The sequence below is a fragment of the Juglans microcarpa x Juglans regia genome, chromosome 1S (genome assembly GCF_004785595.1).
Source record: "Juglans microcarpa x Juglans regia isolate MS1-56 chromosome 1S, Jm3101_v1.0, whole genome shotgun sequence".
Lineage (NCBI taxonomy): Eukaryota > Viridiplantae > Streptophyta > Magnoliopsida > Fagales > Juglandaceae > Juglans > Juglans microcarpa x Juglans regia.
Window position 1 is genome coordinate 26,909,090 of NC_054595.1, and position 22,009 is coordinate 26,931,098.

The following is a 22,009-nucleotide window of genomic DNA, read 5'->3' on the forward strand; positions in this document are numbered from 1 at the left end:
AAGTGAAAAAACAAAGAGCAATAAGCTGTCATTAATTAATATTGCTTAATTTAGATAGAGACCGTCAGAATTTAATGGTATGTGCTGTTTTTTCTCTCTTTTCCCCCCCAATTAGATCTTGATTGATAATGATATATACTCAGCAGTACTTCCAATGTTTGAGAGAATGGATCTTTGTAATATAAAGAAACCTAATTCACGACGTTGATTGATGCAGTAAGCTAGGGCGCGGATTTATTTTGTGTGATCAGTACTTTGACAAGATAAAAGTTCCAACACATTATAAACATGTGGGTCCAAAGTGTTGAGTCCCACTAGGGCTTTAATGTAAGCATGGGAGCAATCTACCATACAAAAGACTAAAGTAGCTGATCAGCCTTCACACTTCAACAAAAGTGACAACGAAAGTGCATTTCCATATCATATGAATAGTAGTGTAGCCTCCAAAAAGCAAAATGCTTTACTTATGAAAGAATTATTCTCCCAAAATATTAGAAGATTTCTTAGGATTAATGCAACAATTCCGTGTGTGGCAAAATCTTTTTCAAATTGAGCAATGCTAGGTACAGTCTCTATTTGGGGACTGTAAATTAATGCAAACCTAGATAATTTTATTTTTAAAATTTTATAAAATTACAAAATTATCCCTCCTAAAATGATGATTTTTCTCATTAAATAAAGAGCCTGCACATATTTTATATGTATAAATATATAAACAGGATTTTAGTCATATTTGGCTCTACTTTGTTTTCAAAAAAGAGGGGAACAAGAAGACAATAAGATAAGTTGCTGATCAGAACATGTCTTTTTTCTAAATTTGGGATTATTAAATTATATATATATATATATATCTATTTTTTAGTTCTTAAAATTTACCTATATTTCTTTTTTTTGTAAAGAAGAGCACGATAGTCTAATTTTATTGATTACTCTCACTTATGGCGTGGTAGAGGAAATTAACCGTGGTTATATACCTATGAATTAATTAATAGCGTTTCTTTTGAGTTTGGACTAAGCACACTGAAGATCATCTTTAAACTCGCGGACCTTGTTTTAAATGGAGTTGGATGATATATAATTTTGTAAGAATCTTAACTACCTTAGTGAGCTAAGATCAACACTTACTTTAGGGTGGATTTGAGACTCATTAATTAGACTTCATCTGCTTTTCTCCTTCTTAGAGATTAGGTTGTTAAAAAAAGGGATTAAAAAGAGTGTAGTGTGGGTCAAAAGTTCTGATGCTGTTGAAGAAATCAACGGATCTAAACTGGAAGGATAACAAAGCTGTCTAGTCTACGATCAGCCGGGAAAAAGTAAGTGGGAAAACAATAAGAAATGTCTATTTAGAGAAGAAAATGGACCATCGATCATGAGCTCCATACTCTGCAAACGTTAAGACTATCTCCATATTTGACAGCATCTGAATGCAATATTTGACTAGCTCCTAATTGTATTCTTAGTCCAAAGTATAAGGTGCCTTTTATTTCTATTGTTATTTGAGAAACAATAAATATTGTCGGGTTCATGTCGCGTATGTATGTATCTATCTATCTTCTACTTAAAGACTATCAAGTTCTGCTGATCAAATGAAGGAATGACAAAAAGCTCGGTGATCAACATCCATATATATACGACAAACTGGAAGGGAGTGGCATCAACAACCCAATTATCCAGCTAAAGCAAGAATTCGTGTGCTCCCATTCAATTGATGCATCAAGATATCACAAGCAGAACCCTTTTGTCCCTGAAATTCCATTCAAACAAAAGCACCAATATTGCATTCATAGAGCCAAAAGGGGTCATAAATAAATACAGAGGACTTTTGAACCATTCAGTGAGTTCGAGACATTGACAAAATGGGTGCTATAATTGCTCAAGTTGTGGGCTTAATTTGTCCCTGATGTTTCTTTTGTATCAATCTACCTCAATGTGATCCTTGCCTGAAAACAGCGACATCACCGGGGGGCTGGATGCATGCACGTTTAACAGTTTTGAACAAGATTTACTGTAGAAAACCACCGACATAATCATTTCCGATCTCTTTTCTTCTCCCACTCTTTCACCTTTATCTCGGTATACTCCAAAATTGGAGGTCCTGTGTTTTTTTTCTAACTTCCATATAAAATGGTACTACTTACTCGAATCGGCAGGAGTAGTAGTGCTCAGTTATTTGTGAGGATTAACAGTTGGTAAAAGCAGCAGTTGTCATGATTTCATTTCGACAAAAAGATCCACATCCAAGTTCCTGTATATCTTATTTCACACACCCAAAAAAAAAGGTCACTATACATCTGGGTCCTAAGTATTGAACCTTCTGATTCCCCCATGTCCGTACCTTCAAAGTTTGGCCAATTTCATTTCGCTTGCTGACAAAAAGAAAGGAAAAAAAAAAAAAAAAAGCAAAAGCAAAAGAAAAGATGGAAATGTGCCTTAATTTAATGATACAATGCTCTATATGTGGGCTGCTTAATATGACATTCTAACAAATTCATGTTTCATGAGATACATGTGCATCTTAGATTTCATTGCTGCTTGGTTGGCGTGCTCGATCAAATACTTGTTAGACAAAATCATATAGCATTATTACATAGTTATGATCTCGTATCTAAAAACAAAAAATTGCCATGGCAATTAGAAGATGATGCTACATTTTATATCCTACGGTGGAACAAACAATGTTGCGGAGTTCAATGGATCCATAATACAGCAACTCCTCAATCATTTGCTCTATATGGTCATCTTCAAGAGTTTTAAACTGCTGATGATGATCAGAACTCTCCGCTTGGCCCTTCTCGCCACTTTTTCCTGCAATGCCATTACTGGGGGAGAAATGGGTGTGCTCATGTGGAGCTTGGGGCTCGTTTTCTGCAGAATTTTTGGCCATCTGGAGGGATGCCAGGTGACATTTGTTTAGCTTGGCTGTCAAAGTTTCTGATAGAAGCTTGGAGGAATTGGATTGAGACTCATTGGGATTGTAAGAGAAATTGGTTCGTGCTTTTGGCCCGCACATGAGCCTTGCTGCTTCATCATATGCTCGAGCTGCATCCTCTGCAGTTTCAAATGTGCCTAGCCATATTCTGGTCTTCCTGTGCATTACAATTACATACATCAGAACGTTTCTTCAGTGAAAAAAGAAAAGAAAAACACTGACAGAGTCTAACTCCAAAAGATTCATCAGTGGGAATGGTTGAAAATGTATCTCGTACAAACGACACCCAAAAATAATAATAATAATAATAATTTCAGAAAAATCGGGACGTTTATTTTAGTATAGAGGAAAGCTGAAAGCATAGAGACGTTTATAATTTTGAGGTCTATGAAAATGATAGAAATGTGCATGAGAGATGCTTAGGAAAGGGAATTACAGTAGAGGGTGGCGAATTTCCGAGACCCAAGAACCCCAATGCCTCTGGCGGACACCTCGATATCGTTTTTGGGGCCTAGCCATGGCGATTAGTAGAAAAACGTTTCAAAAGGCTGCGAGAGCTGAATCGGTTTTGTTAATTGTTAAAAGCGATGCTAGAAGCCACAAGAAAGAGGTGAGTGAAGTAGTGGAGCAAAGCTAGCTTTATATACGCCTCTTTTGCGGCCATTTGGACAAGGGGGGTCCCAAAAAGGATTCTAGTCTTTTTTTTTTTTTTTTTTTCCTTCTCTTTCACACGAGGTGCGGTTGAGATAATGAGATGAGATGAGATGAGACGAGATGAAATGAGATGATTTTAAATAAATATTGAAAGTTAAATAAAATATTATTAAAATATTATTTTTTAATATTATATATTATTATTTTGAGACTTGTAAATTATTAAATTATTTATTATATTTTATGTGAAAAATTAAAAAATTATAATAATGAGATAAAATATTTACTATTTAAGCGGGTCCTTAATTAATTTAAAAATACACTATATATAAATAATAATAATAATAAAAGATCTAAGACTAATAAATTAGTCTGATTATGGCAAGGGAGGAGCCACTAATTCATTTTGGTAAAGTCCAGAGCCTAGACTGGACTTATTGCCTGTTGGCTGTGGTGTCACGATTAATGAACATTGAGTATCGTTGCAAGTTGAAAAGCGCCAAATGGGAGATCACTCGCTTCTGACCTTGCTTGTGAGGAAAAACATTTACTGATCTAGACTATTAGCGGCGGGTGGTTTGAATCAATATCAGTGGCCAAAAATACTCACTCACTTACGGCTGATCTGTTGATGCATGCACGTAGTAGCTAGTGAGGTGGGTTAGATCTAATAAATTGATCTTCTAATACCACAAGTATTAATTGCTAATTAAAAGACATGCAGCATGCAAAGCGCTAGCTGGGGCAGTGAGGCACAAAGATATATGATCAAGATGTGCTGATACTTTTATTTTTCTATATACGTGGGTCGATCGGAACATATGTACATATATATATAAATTAAGCAGTTTCAAAATATACTAATCATGAATTCTTTTTATGGTATCGAATATGACAAACTACTTCTTCGATCTACATTAATTATATATTTTATATGTGGATAAAGAAATTTTAAAAGTAGTTGATTTTTATTTTTATTTTTTATTCTATGTATGATCATGCACGTCGACAGAAATAAGTGATGTTCGTATTAATTTGTTGTAGGTATGGATGTTGCTACGTCCACATAAGATTTTTATCGAAATATTTTACCAAACACTTAAAATCTTTTTTTTAAAATATTTTCTTTCACTATTTTTTTAAACTATTTAAATATTTTTTAAAAATTAAAAAAATCACATATTCATTAATTTAAAAATACTTGCTTAATCATTAAATAAAAAATATATCGGTAAAAAATTCATGTTCGTGGATATAGTGTTTTCCATATAGGAAACCTACCCATGATATGCCAGCCACACTGCAATCTTGATCAAGGCACACCCACGTTTGATCATGCAATCTTCAAGCTAGCTCTCTCTCTCTCTCTCTCTCGTGGGTTTGTAATATGGTAGGAGCTGCCATATCTTTGTTGCAATATCGATCGGGCATGCAATTCGTGTATACATGATGATGCATGCTACATAAATAGATCATGGCTATCCACACCACGTCATGTTTGTTTCCTCCATTATTCAGTCTACGATTAGCTAGGTCACCTAACATGCCTTTGCCTGCATTTTGGTACGGTACTGTAACTACCATGACTTTAAGTCATGCAGTCCAAATTAAGCCATGAATCTAATGTGCGCGCGCGCGCCACACACACACACACACACATGATTATCTAAGAATGCATGCATCATGTAATTGTGTGAATCTCAGTGCTGATGATCAGGCTATCGGAATCTAATATTAGTCATATATATATATAGTAGCAGCCCTTCACTTATATCCTCAAGTGACATTATTAGGACTAAGTATATTATATGTTTCTTCAAGGCAGGGTGGAGGCCATGTGATCATCAATCGTTTTCAAAGGAGTTTTAAAGAAAAGAAACTCATGTTGCGAAGGGACAGTTCAAATTATCTTAATCGGTAGATCATGAGCTGGCCTCTTTTAGACAAATTAAAAGACGTATACGAGTACTGATCTCTTAGAATAAAGACGTGCAAACACATAAATTAAGCTAGCCAAGATTACGCGTGCTTTGCGATCCCCATACAAGTCAATAAAACAAAATCTTTATTTCTTCATCAAAATTCCAAGTTCTTGTATCGATTACGGCCGGTCTGTTTGAATATAGAGATGAGATGACCTCATCTAATTTTAACTAATAATCTCACTACTATTCACAAACTATCTCAACTGATCATCTCATCTCACTATCCAAACGAGTCCTAATATTCATTTTCTTGACATTTACTCAAGAATCACAGACTTGTTTATTTTATATCATGTGATCTAGCACTAACTTTAGCTTCTCCAACAGAGATCAGCCATGCAGACATGCATGATGCTCGACTTTAATGTCAGATAAGTACTATAGATCCTGATCATCACGATCTATAAATCATGGAAAACTTTAGTTTGGGCTTCAAATATTTCCTAATTTCTTGAGTTGTTAATGTTGTGAAATATTAGTCAAAAGGCCACGCGTGGCCCTCTACATGAGATTGGTTTTGATCTTCTTGAGGTCATGCAATCCTTATTGGATTGGTCGGTTCTCCCTCATTTCTTGTCTTTAGCTCTCTTTGTCGCTAATACTGCAGACTTTTTAAATATTTTGATGCGAGAAAGAGAGAAGAAGATAAAAGCTTGATAGATCTCATATCTGCGACTAAACTCCTTACTTTCTTTGGGTGAAATATGAGTAGGAATAGTGTACCATGATAGAGTACTGTATATGGTAACTTGACAAGACACCTACAAAGCTGAAAATCTCGTGAGAGTCCAAAATACGTCAATTGATCAAGAACTGGAAAAATCTATTTTCAAATCACATCATGTCTAAGCTAGGTGCATTAATATTACTGGCAAGTGGCAAATATATAGTTCTTGCATGCATTCGCGGCGCTGGTGCTTCTTCTTCGTGATGATGGTCTCTTTCTTACGCACGTGTTTAACGTGCAGACGACTCAGATTTGGACTGTACAAAAATTTGAAATTTGACTCCGCCTCCGACTTCGCACCTCACCGACTTCGATATTGTACATATTTTATAAAAATATATATTTTTTTTTTATAGATTAATCATATATATTTTATATAATTATATCTTATATAGTTAATTAAATTCAATAATATACTAGTATGAGCAAATTATTATAAAATAATATACTTATACTATAATATAAATAGACTAAATTCACTAATAATAGTTTAGTATACGTAAACACTATACTATTAACTATTACTACTATGTAACACTAATGTATAATAACAACTAATGCATAAACACTAATGTATAATAACATGTAATATTAATGTATAAACATTAATTAGTTTATGGGTAGGGCACTCCGACTCCAATGTAGGGCACTCTGACTCCAACATTATCGATGCTCAGCCCTAACTCGATCCAGAGTTGGTTTTCTACATTTTGCAACCTCTATCGTCTTCCATTAATTTGTTTTTATGTTGCGGAATTAAAACCCTTAGCCCTCTTAAAAAAAGAGAGTAAAATCAACACCATTTTTTATTGTATTAAAATATATATCACGATGGCGAAGAACAAAAAACACCAATAATCATAACATCTTGGGCATTTTAAAAACCTTAAAAGTCATGATTTAACGATCTGTTTATTCTAGCCATTGCTAAAAAGAATTGTAAAGCATGTGTTTGTGAAAAAATCTCACACACCATAAGAGCATATATATATTTATAGAAAAATTATACTCATCATCCCTACATGACGACACACCATACATAATTTTATAAATTTTAATTTCTTTTCTTACTAGAAGTGTGGTATATGGACGATGAGTAGAATAACTTAATTAGTTTAAAGAGGAAAAAAATAAAAAAATAAAAAATAAATAAAAATAAGTATGGTGTGTGGTGTATAGGATAATGAGTAGCAAAACTTATTGAGAAATATACTAAGAGGATTCGGTGCTTGATTGTGTGGTTGTCATATTTGTGCTTGATTGTGTAGTTTCCATTTGTGTGCATGTAGCCATTGGATTTGGCTCTTGGTTGAGTATATGGGTATTGTCAATAATCTCCCACAAACTGAGCAAAGATCAAAGGCCAAGTTTGGTGCGTAATGATTGATGTTCAGGACGTCCAAGAAGCTTTGTGAAAATGTTAGCAAGTTGGGAAGATGCAAGAATTTGCTGGATAAGGAGTAAGCCTAAAGCAACACATTCGCACCCATAGTGGTAATCAATCTCAATGTGTTTGCTATATGCATGAAAGACGGGATTACTAGTCATATGCAGAGCATTGAGACTGTCACAAAAGAGAATTGGAGCCAAGGGAAGGATAACACCAAATTCACGTAAAAGAAACGAAATCCAAGTGATTTTTGCAGTAGTATGCACCATGGCATGGTATTTTGCTTCAGAGCTAGATAGAGAAACATTATTTTGTTTCTTTGCAGACCACAAAATGCCTTTGCTTCCCAAGAAAATGCAGTATCTAGGGGTAGAACGTTGAGTATGAGGACAATTTGTCCAATTTACATAAAAAAATGCATAAAAATCAAGTGTAGAGTGGGAATTAAAATGTAACCAGTATCAATTGTATCATGTAAATAATGAAGGATATGTTTCACCACTTTGTAATGAGCCATAGTAGTATAATGCATAAGTTGAGACACAAAATTAACATCACAAGCTAAATCAGGACGAGTAAGGGTGGGAGATGTTGAAGTGCACCAATAATACTGCAATAGTGGGTCGGCTAAAAAAAAAAAAAGAAACATCACTAGTGAGGTCTTTGGTTTTGCGCATCACAGGTACCCATAGGTTTACAATCTTGCATTTGAGCACCATCCAAAATCTCAATGGCATATTTAGCTTGAGATAAGATAATACCATTAGAGTTGCGAGTGATCTAAATTCCCAAAAATAATGAATGGGTCCAAGGTCTTAATTCATAGCAAACTACCGACCAAGATCAGTTCACAGAATACTAGCAAATATCATCTGAAGTATTGAATCAGTATCACACTGATCTAGTGGTTAGACTCGGATAATCATACCATCCAAATTAAAGCGATCTCACGAGGATCTTGAACGCTAAGGTTAGTCAACAAAATACTACTCGGATCAACAGGACGAAGATTCTGAATCGTTGAACTGCCATTTAAATAACATTTAGGAAAGGATTCTCTACTCACACGACCAACAAGGAAACAGAAAACTGTGCGTAAAGCATCGCATCCGTTCATTTCATGATATAGAAAAACACAAAGAACAACTCCAAGGTGCCTTGATACAGCAATAATTAATTGTGGCAAAAATAAAAGATCTGGTCAAGTGTACTAAGCCAGAAAAAGATGAAGACAAAATCTCTGGTTATCTATAGTAATTCAAGTAACAAGCACCTTCAATTCACTTTGTACCAGTTCTGACTTGCAGCTTGCTTTTGACTTCAGACTTCTGAACCCAAGATTAAAAAAAGTCTCACTTTTCACCAGGTTGTTCCGAAGGGTAAATATATAATCATTTTATTTCATAATTTATCTGTACTCTAAACCATACACATGAATGTACCTGTGGTGAATGCAGGAAAATATAGGTCTTTGCAGTCGCTTGATTACTCCAGCCATAGCACACCTACAGCCAGTTAAAAAGTAAAGATTTCAATGCTCGTGTGAATAAAACAATAAATGGAACAAAAATATCATGTGGGTGCAATCCAATTCCAAATAAAACTGGTTTTATGACAATGAAAATGTTACATCCTTTTGTTGAATCAATATTGTATGCAAATATTATACGATCATTGTTGAAGGTATTGCAGGGTATGGGTTGACCGCAGCTAGCCATGGCCTGACAAAAAAACTTTTGTTACACATATACTTCAGCTAGAAAAGATCACTAACAACTATAGAAAAGATATCCCATGCATTAGGTTTCCTTTTTTTTGGCCTGAAATTGCACAATATATGCAGGAGGATTATATTATAGGTTGGCAAGAATGCGTAGGTACATCTATTCCAAACCATGACATTTTATTGTTGAAACATGTATCAACAAAACAAGTCTATATTGAATTAGTTACTGAAGAATAGAACCTATACTTCATTGAAATGCAGTAACAGTAATAAAAATGGTTGAAATATGATTTGAACTTTTATATGAGATCTGTACACACCTTGAGTCTCTGTTTAGTGTCTTTGTCTCAGAAATTAAAAGCACCATCTTACCCCCACAGTTGGAAAAGTGTGGTGCACATAAAACAGCAAAGACAGATAAGATCTTAAGCAGCAAGAGATTTATAGATAGAAACTACCAAACCGTTCAAAATGAGTTCAAGGACTTATGAAGATGCGAGTTTTCAGTAAAAGAATAAGCTATCAAATAAATAACTTACAAAGAGATCTAATGGCAATACAGAATCTTGCAGGATGAAAATTTAGAGAACTAATAAGAGTATATCTCATTGCCGTCCCTTTGGCATTTAAAAGAATAGTTTTTACTTTGTGTGAATGATCAAGGTGGGGTATACCAACCCTGCCTTCATCGAGCCAACCTGGACTAAAATTAGACAAAAAAAATATCAACAATCAAAACCATCCATTAATGTAAAAAATAAAAAACATGGAGTGACCTAGAAACTATAATAAAAACAGTTGACCAAAGTATTAGAAGTGGTAAAACAAAACCAAAAAAACATATGTTACATGCAAGCACCCTAAACTTAATCTTGTTCTCCATACAGACAGACAAATCGCTGATATAGCTTATTTTAATGGATTTCGAATTTGCAGGTGATATGTGTGAGAACTGGTGTTCGATTATTTGGGCCTTAATTGAGGTCTTAATCTGCAGTAAATGTTGAAAAATTATCACAATTAATGCCTACGTGATCTAGTAAATATTTAAAATTTGCTATCTTTTAATCCTTATATGCAATCTGATCAACTGACAGATCATAGTGGAAATGAGGATCTAGACTTTATAGACGATAAAGCTATAAGGCATGACGGTAAGATGTCAAATAAAACTCTTCGGTTATGGAAATGGATCACATACACATAGAAATAGACAAATGCTTTGTTCATCAACCGTTTGAGACAACCAAAAAAGATAGGTCAGAAGCAGCAATGCCAAAATTCAATAATAAAAAAATCTAGTGGATAATAGTAGACAAAGATAGGAAAGAATGTTCAAAAAGCAGATGCATACCAACCTTGCTGATCAGAAAAGGTAGTGACACATCTCTTTTGATACTTTAAAGGTGAAGTGATTCTCTTGAATTCAATGTGTTGGCATTCGGACCATAATCAGACTTCAAAGTTTTAAAGCGAAAATAAAGGAAATGAATGAATATCAGAATACTCAAACTCAATTTACATTTCAAACATCAAGGAATCTAAAGCATTTGTTCATTATTATGTAATATGCAATTTAATTTTTTTATGAGTAAACATGTAGGTTAAATTAACAGTAGTACAGAACAAGCCTCTCTTAACTCCCAGGAAGAGGCATTACAGGTTATGTTAAGTTTAACTCCTTTATACCAACAACATATAATCAGGTTTTCACAACATACCCACCAAGCTTATCTAATCCACTAAAGATAGATGTTGATATTGCCATATATATATATATATATATATATATATGTATGTATGTATATTAGTTTTGCAGATAGCCTTTTATGATCAAATGCTAAAAGCCTAGATTATGTCATTAATATCAACTGACATAATGAGTTATGAAAATTTTTATGGAAAAACTTTGAAACTTGAGTTATGATATTGAAGTACCACGTAGTTGGAAAGATTACAAAATCATGTCCAAGACATATTTCCACTGATTTCATTGAGAACATCACCTGCATGTTCTGCAAGTTGAAGACTACTGGATGTTGATCTGTAGTGCCAACCACCACCAGAGGATGTCTAACTATTAGTGCATAACAACGGTCTGGGAATTGTTGAGTATGCACTGGATTTGACTTTCAAGTATCCTGTTATGAGGTGGCTTGAATTCTGATTGAACAGTGCAAGTGTCGTAGATTCGCTCGAGCGAAGGTTCACTCAGCTCGAGCGAATTCAGACAGAGAGCTTCGCTCGACATTCGCTCGACATTCAGCTCGAGCGAATTCAGACAGAGAGCTTCGCTCAAATATCGCTCGACATTCAGCTCGAGCAATATCCAAGTCAAAGAGCTTCGCTCGACACCCAGCTCGAGCGAGTTCAGGCAGAGAGCTTCGCTCGACTCTCGCACAACTGTTGGCTTGAGCGAAGTGCAGAATATCTACGTTCGCTCGACACTTGCTCGACATTCGCTCGAGCCAATGTTCACAAAAGTGAATTCTCACTTTTCTTATAAATATCAAACGGCGCCTCTCATTTGAAATTAAGACTTCAGAATTCATTTGTCATTTGTTTTAGTGTTTTCTTGAGAGAGAAGTCTAGAGAGAGTTTTGAGAGATAACTTCCTTGTGAAGTTTTGTTGTATTGATTTGTACTCCATCTCTGTTGATAGTGAAATCTTCGATATCGACCCCACCAGTGGACGTAGGCTCATTTTGAGTCGAACCACTTAATTCTTGGTGTTCATTCTGTGTGATTGTCATCAATTTCTTTCGTTTTAGTTCCGCTACTATACTTCGCGTTAGTCCTAGCTTCACTTATTCCCAACAAACTGGTATCAGAGCTTGGCTCAGGATCTGGAGGGATGGCTATGGCTAAGTTCGAAGTGGAAAAATTTGACGGTCAGAACAGTTTCAGTCTATGGCGCATCAAGATGAAGGCTTTACTGCGACAACAGGGCTTGTCAAAAGTATTAGAAGTCTCGGTATCTGAAGATTCTCCGGCTCCTTCGAAAGAAGAAGAAGAAAAGGTACACAGTACTATTCTTTTGTCACTATCTGATGGAGTTTTAAGAGAGGTTGCTGATGAGGAGACTGCAACTGGTCTCTGGTCGGCACTTGAGAATCTGTACATGAAGAGATCTCTCACTAACCGGTTGTATTTGAAACAACGGTTATACACTCTCAAAATGAAGGAAGGTACTCTTATTTCTGAACACCTAGATGAATTTAATAAAATCATTATGGATCTGAGGAACATAGATATTAAGCTTGAAGAAGAAGATCAAGCGTTAATTATTTTATGTTCATTACCCACATCTTTTGAGAACTTTGTAAATTCCATGTTGTATGGTAGAAATACAATTTCCTTGGTAGATGTAAAGTCTGCTTTGAATTCTAAGGAGTTGAGGAATAAATTGAGTGTGAAGAACACTAATGAACAAGCTAGTGGCTTGTTTGTTAAGGGGTCCTCAAGCAGGGGTAGATCGAATGACAGGGGTTCAGAAAAGAATAAGGGGAAATCCAGGGGCAGTTCACAAACAACGTTTAGTAAGAAAAACGTCAAATGTCATTACTGCTATAAGTTTGGTCACTACAAGAACGAGTGTCCAAAATTGAAAAACAGGGAGGACGGCACTAGTTCATCTAATGCCGTTAGTGTTGCTGATAATAGGTCTAACGACCTAGATCTTGTTCTAGCAATAAGCGACTCCAATAGTCGCTTTAGTGACAAGTGGGTTTTGGACTCAGCTTGCACTTTCCATATGTGTCCCAAGAGGGACTGGTTCACTAACTATGAATCAGTCAACGGAGGTTCTGTTTTGTTAGGGAATGATATGGGTTGTAAAATTGCTGGAATTGGTTCAGTCAGAATCAAGATGTTTGATGGAATTGTCCGGACATTGTCTAATGTTCGACATATTCCAGAGTTGAAAAAGAATCTCATTTCTTTGGGTACTCTTGATTCTCTGGACTATAAGTACACTGGTGAAGGTGGAGCTATTAGAGTCAGTAAGGGCTCTATGGTTGTGATGAAAGGAGATAAGACAAATGGTCTTTATTTCCTTCAGGGCTCTACAGTGACAGGTGCAGCTGCAGTGTCAGTCTCAGATGATCCAGATTCAGATGTTACTCGTTTGTGGCATATGCGTTTGGGTCATATGAGTGAAAAGGGAATGTCAATTCTGAGTAAGCAGGGTTTGTTATGTAATCAGACGATAGGGAAACTGGATTTCTGTGAGCACTATGTGTTTGGCAAACAATGCAGGGTTCAGTTCTCTACAGGGGTTCACAGAACCAAAAGTTCTGTGGACTACATTCATTCTGATCTTTGGGGCCCATCTTCCGTCCCGTCAAAAGGTGGAGCTCAATACTTGCTTACGTTCATTGATGATTTCTCTCGGAAGGTTTGGGTCTACTTTTTGAAGCAGAAGAGTGATGTATTTGTCAACTTCAAACAGTGGAAAGCTTTGATTGAAAATCAGACGGGCAAGAAAATCAAGCGACTTCGCACTGACAATGGTATGGAGTTCTGCGGAGGTGAGTTTGATGAATTCTGCAGAAATGAGGGTATTGCCAGACATCGTACAGTTAGACATACTCCACAGCAAAACGGGGTAGCTGAACGGATGAACAGGACCCTTTTGGAGAGAGCTCGCAGCATGCTTTCTAATGCAGGCTTGGCTAAGGATTTCTGGGCCGAAGCAATCAACACGGCCTGTTACTTGATCAATCGCTCTCCAGCCACAGCGATTGGTTTGAAGACTCCGAATGAGGTATGGTCTGATACTCCTACTGATTATTCAAATTTGAAAATTTTTTGTTGTCCTGCATATTTCCATGTTAATGATGAAAAACTTGAGCCAAGGGCAAAGAAGGGCATATTCATTGGGTATGCCAGTGGGGTGAAGGGATTCAGATTGTGGTGTACTGATCCTAAATCACCCAAGTTTGTAATCAGTAGGGATGTCACTTTTGATGAAAAGTCCATGCTTAATCCGAGGAATGAGAATTCTGAGTCTACAGGACAAGAACAGGATGTTAGAAAGCAGGTGGAGTTTCAGGTGGAAGCATCACAAGGGCTGCCCAACGGCGCCCAAGATCATGCTATTGAAGATGAGCATGATTCCGATTCAAGTAGCGGCGCACAAGGTGAGCAAGACTACAGTATAGCAACTGGCAGACAGAGGAGGCAGATTAGACCACCTCAGAGGTATGCTCATGCAGATATGGTTATGTATGCTCTTACTACGGCAGAGAATATAGTTGGTCAGGAACCTTCCAGTTATTCAGAAGCTGTCAAGAGCATAGAATCTGCACAGTAGTGCGCAGCTATGACTGAAGAGATTGAGTCTCTTCACAAAAACCAAACATGGGATTTGGTTCTGTTGCCAAAGAAGGTAAAGATTGTTGGCTGCAAATGGGTTTTCAAAAGAAAAGAGGGAATCCAGGGTGATATAGATGCAAGGTACAAGGCACGCTTAGTTGCTAAGGGTTTCAGTCAGAGAGAAGGCATCGACTTCACTGAAGTCTTCTCTCCAGTGGTGAAACACAGTTCGATCAGATTACTACTAGCTTTAGTAGCATTGTATGACTTAGAGCTACAGCAACTTGATGTTAAAACAGTGTTCCTACATGGTGAACTTGAAGAAACCATTTACATGCATCAGCCAAAGGGATTCATTGTTGAAAACAAGGAAGATCATGTATGCAGATTGAAGAAGTCTTTATATGGTTTGAAGCAGTCGCCAAGGCAATGGTATAAGCGGTTTGATTCCTTTATGATTGATCATGGTTATTTGAGAAGTAACTATGATAGTTGTGTTTATCATAAGGAATTATCTGATAAGACTTTCATTTATTTGCTATTATATGTTGATGATATGCTTATTGCTGCTAGAAGCATATTTGACATAGGTTTGTTAAAGATCCAACTCAGAAATGAGTTTGAAATGAAAGACTTGGGTGCTGCAAAGAAGATTTTGGGAATGGAAATCTTCAGAGATAGGAAAGCTGGAAAGTTGTACTTGTCCCAGGGAAAGTACATTGAGAAAGTGCTTCAGAGATTGGGATGTTTGATTCCAAACCAGTAAGTACACCACTTGCTACGCACTTTAAGCTTTCAGCTTGCCTATCTCCTCAGACAACTAAAGAGGAATAGTTCATGGCTAGTGTTCCTTATTCAAGTGCAGTTGGCAGTATCATGTATGCAATGGTTTGCACCCGCCCAGACATTTCACAGGCAGTGAGCGTAGTTAGCAGGTATATGGCTAACCCAGGTAAGACTCATTGGCAGGCTGTGAAATGGATACTCAGGTATCTTAGGGGAACCCTGAACTTTGGGTTAATATTTGATAGAGATGTCGATCTCAGTTCCAAAGTTACTGGTTTTGTTGATTCAGATTATGCTGGAGACTTAGATAAAAGAAGATCATTGACAGGTTATGTTTTCACTCTGTGTGGGTCAGCTATCAGTTGGAAAGCAACACTGCAATCCACTGTTGCTTTATCAACTACCGAGGCAGAGTACATGGCAGCAGCAGAGGCTGTTAAGGAGGCCATTTGGTTGAAAGGCTTGGTCAATGATTTGGGTTTACAACAAGATGGGATCTCAGTATTCTGTGACAGTCAGAGTGCAATACATTTGACCAAAAATCAAATGTATCATGAAAGAACGAAGCATATTGATGTCAGGTACCATTTTCTCAGAGAGATTGTTATAGAGGGTGCTATACAGATTCTGAAGATTGCTACTACAGAAAATCCAACAGATATGATGACTAAGCCAGTTGCAGTATACAAGTTCAAACTTTGTTTGGACTTAATTGGTGTTCGCATTTTGTTATTCACGTAAGGGATTTGGTGGTGGGGATTGGTTTTGTGGTCGGAGGTTTTTTGTGTTTTGGCAGAGTTCAAGCCAAGGTGGAGATTTGTTATGAGGTGGCTTGAATTCTGATTGAACAGTGCAAGTGTCGTAGGTTCGCTCGAGCGGAGGTTCACTCAGCTCGAGCGAATTCAGACAGAGAGCTTCGCTCGACATTCGCTCGACATTCAGCTCGAGCGAATTCAGACAGAGAGCTTCGCTCAAATATCGCTCGACATTCAGCTCGAGCAATATCCAAGTCAGAGAGCTTCGCTCGACACTCGCTCGACACCCAGCTCGAGCGAGTTCAGGCAGAGAGCTTCGCTCGACTCTCGCACAACTGTTGGCTTGAGCGAAGTGCAGAATATCTACGTTCGCTCGACACTCGCTCGACATTCGCTCGAGCCAATGTTCACAAAAGTGAATTCTCACTTTTCTTATAAATATCAAACGGCGCCTCTCATTTGAAATTAAGACTTCAGAATTCATTTGTCATTTGTTTTAGTGTTTTCTTGAGAGAGAAGTCTAGAGAGAGTTTTGAGAGATAACTTCCTTGTGAAGTTTTGTTGTTTGATTTGTACTCCATCTCTGTTGATAGTGAAATCTTCGATACCGACCCCACCAGTGGACGTAGGCTCGTTTTGAGTCGAACCACTTAATTCTTGGTGTTCATTCTGTGTGATTGTCATCAATTTCTTTCGTTTTAGTTCCGCTACTATACTTCGCGTTAGTCCTAGCTTCACTTATTCCCAACATATCCCAATACCTAAGAATTGGTAAGAAACAATACAAATATTTGATCAAATATAAGAATCTTAGCAGTCAAGTGCACAAGAGCATCAGCTTATAAAACAGAAAAAAGATTAATAGCATGTAAAGCGATAAATAGCGCACAATTAACCAGATGATAGACACGCATGCCATAAATAATATTTCAATTGCTATCATACGAGGTTGTCGTGGCAACCTTATGATAAAGAAATCCAACTAGTCTAAATGCAGACAGGAATGAATGTTTTTACTTGAGGGTCTTGTCCCAACTTTCTGTAACTAAGAGGTTCATCTCTGGGATCCATGCAATCTCTTTGATGGATGCATCATGCACGGCCACAGACATTGGTTCCCCACTAGACAAAGGCCACATTATCGCTTGGTTATAACAGCCTCCAGAGAAGACAGTTATTCCATCATCTTTCCACGTCGAGCATAACACCTTATGAAAAAAATCAGCAAAGAGAATTATAGTTTCTATCCAAGAATTGGCAACAACGAGATTATTTGTATAGGTTATTAAGTTCAGTTTTACCGGTTGGTCGTGAGATATTGAGGCCTTGGGTGTACTACCTACAATAGCCCCACTGTCCATTATCTCCCAACATCTTACCTACAAACGTACGGCCTATGGGGTTGAAGAAAGGATAAAAGAAAAGACACACTAGAGCAAGATAATAAATTTAGTTTAGCAAACAAGAAAAGGGAAAACCAACTGAACAAACCTGGTTATCCCATGATGTAACGACAAGGTAATTGGCCTTAGGACTAAAACTGAATCACTGGGAGGTTGAGCCACCTAAAATTATATTTCAAAGTCATTTCAGCCCAATGATCCATTTTATTTTTAAACAAAATACATAATTGCAAAAAAAAAAGAAAACTCAAATCACGATTGGCAGAACGCAGAGATATTATAAAAATTTAGATTTCATAAATATCCAGGACTAGTCAGCTATACTTAGATATGTGCAGCCACCACAAAGCAATCTGAGCATGAATTTCTGATTGATAAACACTATTTTCATACAAATAAGTGCAGGAACTCGATATGTCAAAAGGTCACTATAATTAAAATCGATATGGAAGGAGGTTCATTAATTCAGGCACTAAAAAACAATGATATTTTCCAAGAACGAGAATAATAACTATCATTTCTCGAGAAATAATAAAAAATTAAAAAAAAAACTTACGATCAAAATTTATCTACGAAAATTGTTTAAAGATGAAGGGAAAAAGAAAAGCTGTAATTAGTATATTCTGTTACTAGTCAATTCAAGCTCAAAAATTGTTGAAATGCAGCAATTCAGGACAAAGATTCGGATGAAATAGTAAATGCCAAACAAATTGGCCATACAAACTTGTGTCCGAGAACACCAAGATATCTTGTCAAATTCATGTCGAAAACATAGTAAAAAAGTGTACCTGTTATTGGTTTGGTCTTATACGCATGGGCTTTGTCATTCAGCCCACAGATTTTTCTCAATGACAATTGCTTTATATATGAGTCCAATACTTGGGCCATATAAAATCCAATTCACTTCATTTTCTTTGGATCCACAAATTGGACCAAACAAATCAAGTCCAAGATTTGTTTTAAAAAGAAAACAGATCCAATTCACACCAAAACCCTACCTGATTTCTTTAACCTAATGACCCGAGTTCCTGTAGTAGAAAGAGACTCTGGTGCAGCCACTGGTCCGGTAAAAAACAAATCATTTTTCGGCAGATCTAAATGAAGGGACGCCGATGAGGACATTTCCGGCGTCCTCCCATGTCTCTGGCAGTCATTTTTAGTCAAAAACCGAGAATACAAAATAAAAATAAACATTTTTAACTACCAATTGTGGTGATTTTTTACAGTTCGAGTGGGCTACACACCGACAACGACCATAGAAACTCATAAACTGAACAAAAAACTTGTTCACCAAGAACCCCAAAACTAAAAGTGTATGAACAGGAGTGGTGAAAAATTACAAAATATGAAAAAAATGTATATTACAAATAAAACCTTATTTCTGCACAGGTTTGACAAGTTGCTCTGATACAACTTGTTGGATTTTGAATAAAATCCGAGAACACCATGATCTCTTGTCAAATATATGTAGAAAACATAGTAAAAGTGTGTGCTTGTAGCAATTGGATGGAAGAGCATAGCGGTATGATCTTCCACGTCCAATATTTACTCTCTGGTAAAAACTCACAATAATAAGATGTGTAAAGTAAAAAGTGAATCTAGAGTGGGGACCATAACGTTATATATATAACACCCAGAATTTCAGTTTTACCCATCGTAAAACAATGGAATTACATAGATCCTTAATGGGTCGCTAAACATGAATTGGGCCCATAACACTTTATGCTCATGAACTAACCAAAATCATGGGCTTCAAGAGATGTGTTGGCCCAATTATGTTACTTTATTAATCACATTTATTTGGCCTTACAAACATTATCCAAACTTTATATCAGGCAATTATACAATGTGAAATTCCAAATCTATGTAGGTTCATTAATTTAAATAATGTTAACAACTTGATCTTTTTAACATGTAATTGAGTTCAAGAATCACAATGCCTACCTCAAAGGACTTTATTAGGATTAGGGTTTAGAACTGCAGGGGTTCAATACCGAAAATAGACGTTGAAACTGCAAAATCTTAACACCGAGAAATAGAAAACCAAAAATCGGAATTAGAGTTATCAAGTTTTCAAAAGCATTAGAATTAGAATGGATAGAAGAGATGCCTCCTCAAGGAAACTAGCTGTTAATGTGTTTCGTGGGTTTGGACAACTCCATGCTTGCAACGTTCGGACTATCACTTGTATAGTGGAAAATGGGACCTCGGGATCCGTTATACCTCTAATGCTTAAGTTAGTTTTTATGTAAGAGATAAAGAGGAAATAAAAGTAGAGATCAGTGTAGAAGTTAACCTTCTTGTCAGTTGCAGGAAGCGTTTATTTATACCTGCCGACCTGGTCTCCATGGTAGTGGAGTGTTGCTCTACAGGAGATCAAATGTTCATGCTGCCTACTCACCGGGCTATAAGGCACTTAATTTTAATTATAATTTAAATATTTATTCGTTATTAAAAAAATATAAATTAATTTTTTTAACATTGATATTAGATTTTAAAAGAAAGAATTGGCATCAACTAATCATAATATTACAGAACTAGAACTTGAAGTATTCCAGTAAGATGATGCCACGCCATTGAAATGATAGCTGATGAAGACTAGCGGCCTTCTATGGTTATTTGAGATTTGGGCACTTCGTGTTTTTTAGATGAATATGAATTTTCTAGAATTGTGTGCTCGCACGAAACGAATAGGACGCGAGAGAGAGAATTTTTTATGTCAAAATAATATTTGACCAGCAACTTAAACTTAACATATTCGACTAGAGAAAATGATAAAAGTTAAAGATACTATAATTTTATTGAGTTTGCTATAATAAATTTTTATACAATTTAGTTAAACTTTACTCAAAATATAATTTTATTGAGCCAATTCACTCCTAATCCTCTTGGCATTCCCGCCGCCTTCATTATTTGAGACCTGAGAACGGTAGAATGACGAGCTTTCTTTTTCTAATTTCACTATCGTTGTGTTCCGTTTGGTTGCCGAGAAGATGCAGCGACTATAAGACAAACGCGAAAGCACAACTTTCAGAGATTTCATTCCTTTCTTCTTTCTCCTTTTCCTTGGTAATCAAACAGGGTTTCAGAGGCTATCATTTTGGGCTCTTCATGCGGAGATCTAGCATCTAACGGATAGAGATTTCTAGGGCTTGTAAGTTTGGATCTGCCATAATGTTTTGAGAATTTCTGTTCTTTCGAGCCCAATTGTTTGCTTAGAAAACACGATTTGTTACTGTTTGTATGAAAATCAGTTAATTAATGTGTTATCAGTGAATTAATGCTGTATTTGATATCATTAGGAATTTCCAGTGAACTTCGTAGAAGAAGAAACATGTCATTTTAGTAAAGTCCTGCGTAGTGGACGTTGATGGTTGCAATACATGTTTGCCCTTGGGTACAAGATACATTAAATTGCTTGAATGAGTTGAATTATCTGGAAAGTGTATTCTTACTTCATGTAAAGGCTCGATGTTTGATGATTACAAGGTACTGGACAGTTGCATCCAATAAATGATTTCTACATGCGAGTGAAGAGGGCGAGTTTCGCCTTCTGAAGGCAATGCTGTATGGATCTGGCATCAGCATGCATCGTGTTGGAACCAACTGTTGCTATCATTGTTATGATCTTATCAAGGGACTTTTTCTCACAGCCCTTTGTAGGGCTCTGCAAAAAAGGGCTTGGCCCGATCAAACCGAAAGGCCCGACATGGGCCCACCCGACTAAAATCGGGTTCAGCGGGTCAAAACCCATTACGGGTTCATTTAATCATCTATCGGTTGAAACCGATCACCCGAAAAGAAATTTCTATTTTTTCTGCTCTGTAAGGTGTTACGTAGCTCATCTCTGAACTTTTTTATTGTTTACCGTTCTTCTCTCTTGGGTCTTCGTGAAATTGCTATTCTTTGAGCGAAATTAGTTGGTGCTGCTCGGTTATTTGCATGCGGCCTGCCTGAAGATGCATTATCAACACAACAATGAAGGGTTTTTTATGTAGTGACTGTTGATGTTCATTCTTCGTTGAAAGGGGCTTTAAAACCAGAGGATAATTAGTGGGTCTACTCGTCTGAAAGCCGGCCATTGTTGCTCATTTTGCATGTTCAATCTTCCACAGTTTCCTCTTCTTTCAAAGGTTTGAATAATCATTCCCTTAGAAAATCTTTCTAGTTGTTTTGACAATTCAAAATGCTAGCTACGAAGCATTTGATCTTGTCCACGCTTATAAAGCATTTCTAGTTGTCCACGCTTCAGAAAATCTTGCTGGTTTTTGTTGATGGCCTCCTGATTTTTTGATACAATCAGCTGTGGTATTTTAAACTTTTTATTTTTTAATTTGA

The 22,009-nt window shown here is 36.6% G+C and overlaps 1 protein-coding gene and 1 pseudogene across 1 annotated transcript; both read right to left on the reverse strand.

The window, feature by feature from the left end:
• Positions 1-2,324: 2,324 nt before the first annotated feature.
• Positions 2,325-3,520, reverse strand: LOC121247003 (ethylene-responsive transcription factor ERF003-like). Its single transcript, XM_041145334.1, has 2 exons — positions 3,366-3,520; positions 2,325-3,086 (listed from the first exon to the last, which is right to left on the reverse strand). Exons 1-2 carry the CDS (start codon positions 3,446-3,448, stop codon positions 2,645-2,647), a joined length of 525 nt encoding a protein of 174 aa, XP_041001268.1. The 5' UTR covers positions 3,449-3,520; the 3' UTR covers positions 2,325-2,644.
• A 5,445-nt stretch (positions 3,521-8,965) lies between these two features.
• Positions 8,966-21,425, reverse strand: LOC121247473 (annotated as a pseudogene).
• Positions 21,426-22,009: the final 584 nt, after the last annotated feature.

Coding starts and splice junctions, on each gene's coding strand:
- LOC121247003 (XM_041145334.1), bottom strand. CDS start 3,448: ATGGCTAGGCCCCAAAAACGATATCGAGGTGTCCGCCAGAGGCATTGG. Junction 3,087..3,365: donor GAAATTCGCCACCCTCTACT/GTAATTCCCTTT, acceptor TGTAATGCACAG/GAAGACCAGAATATGGCTAG.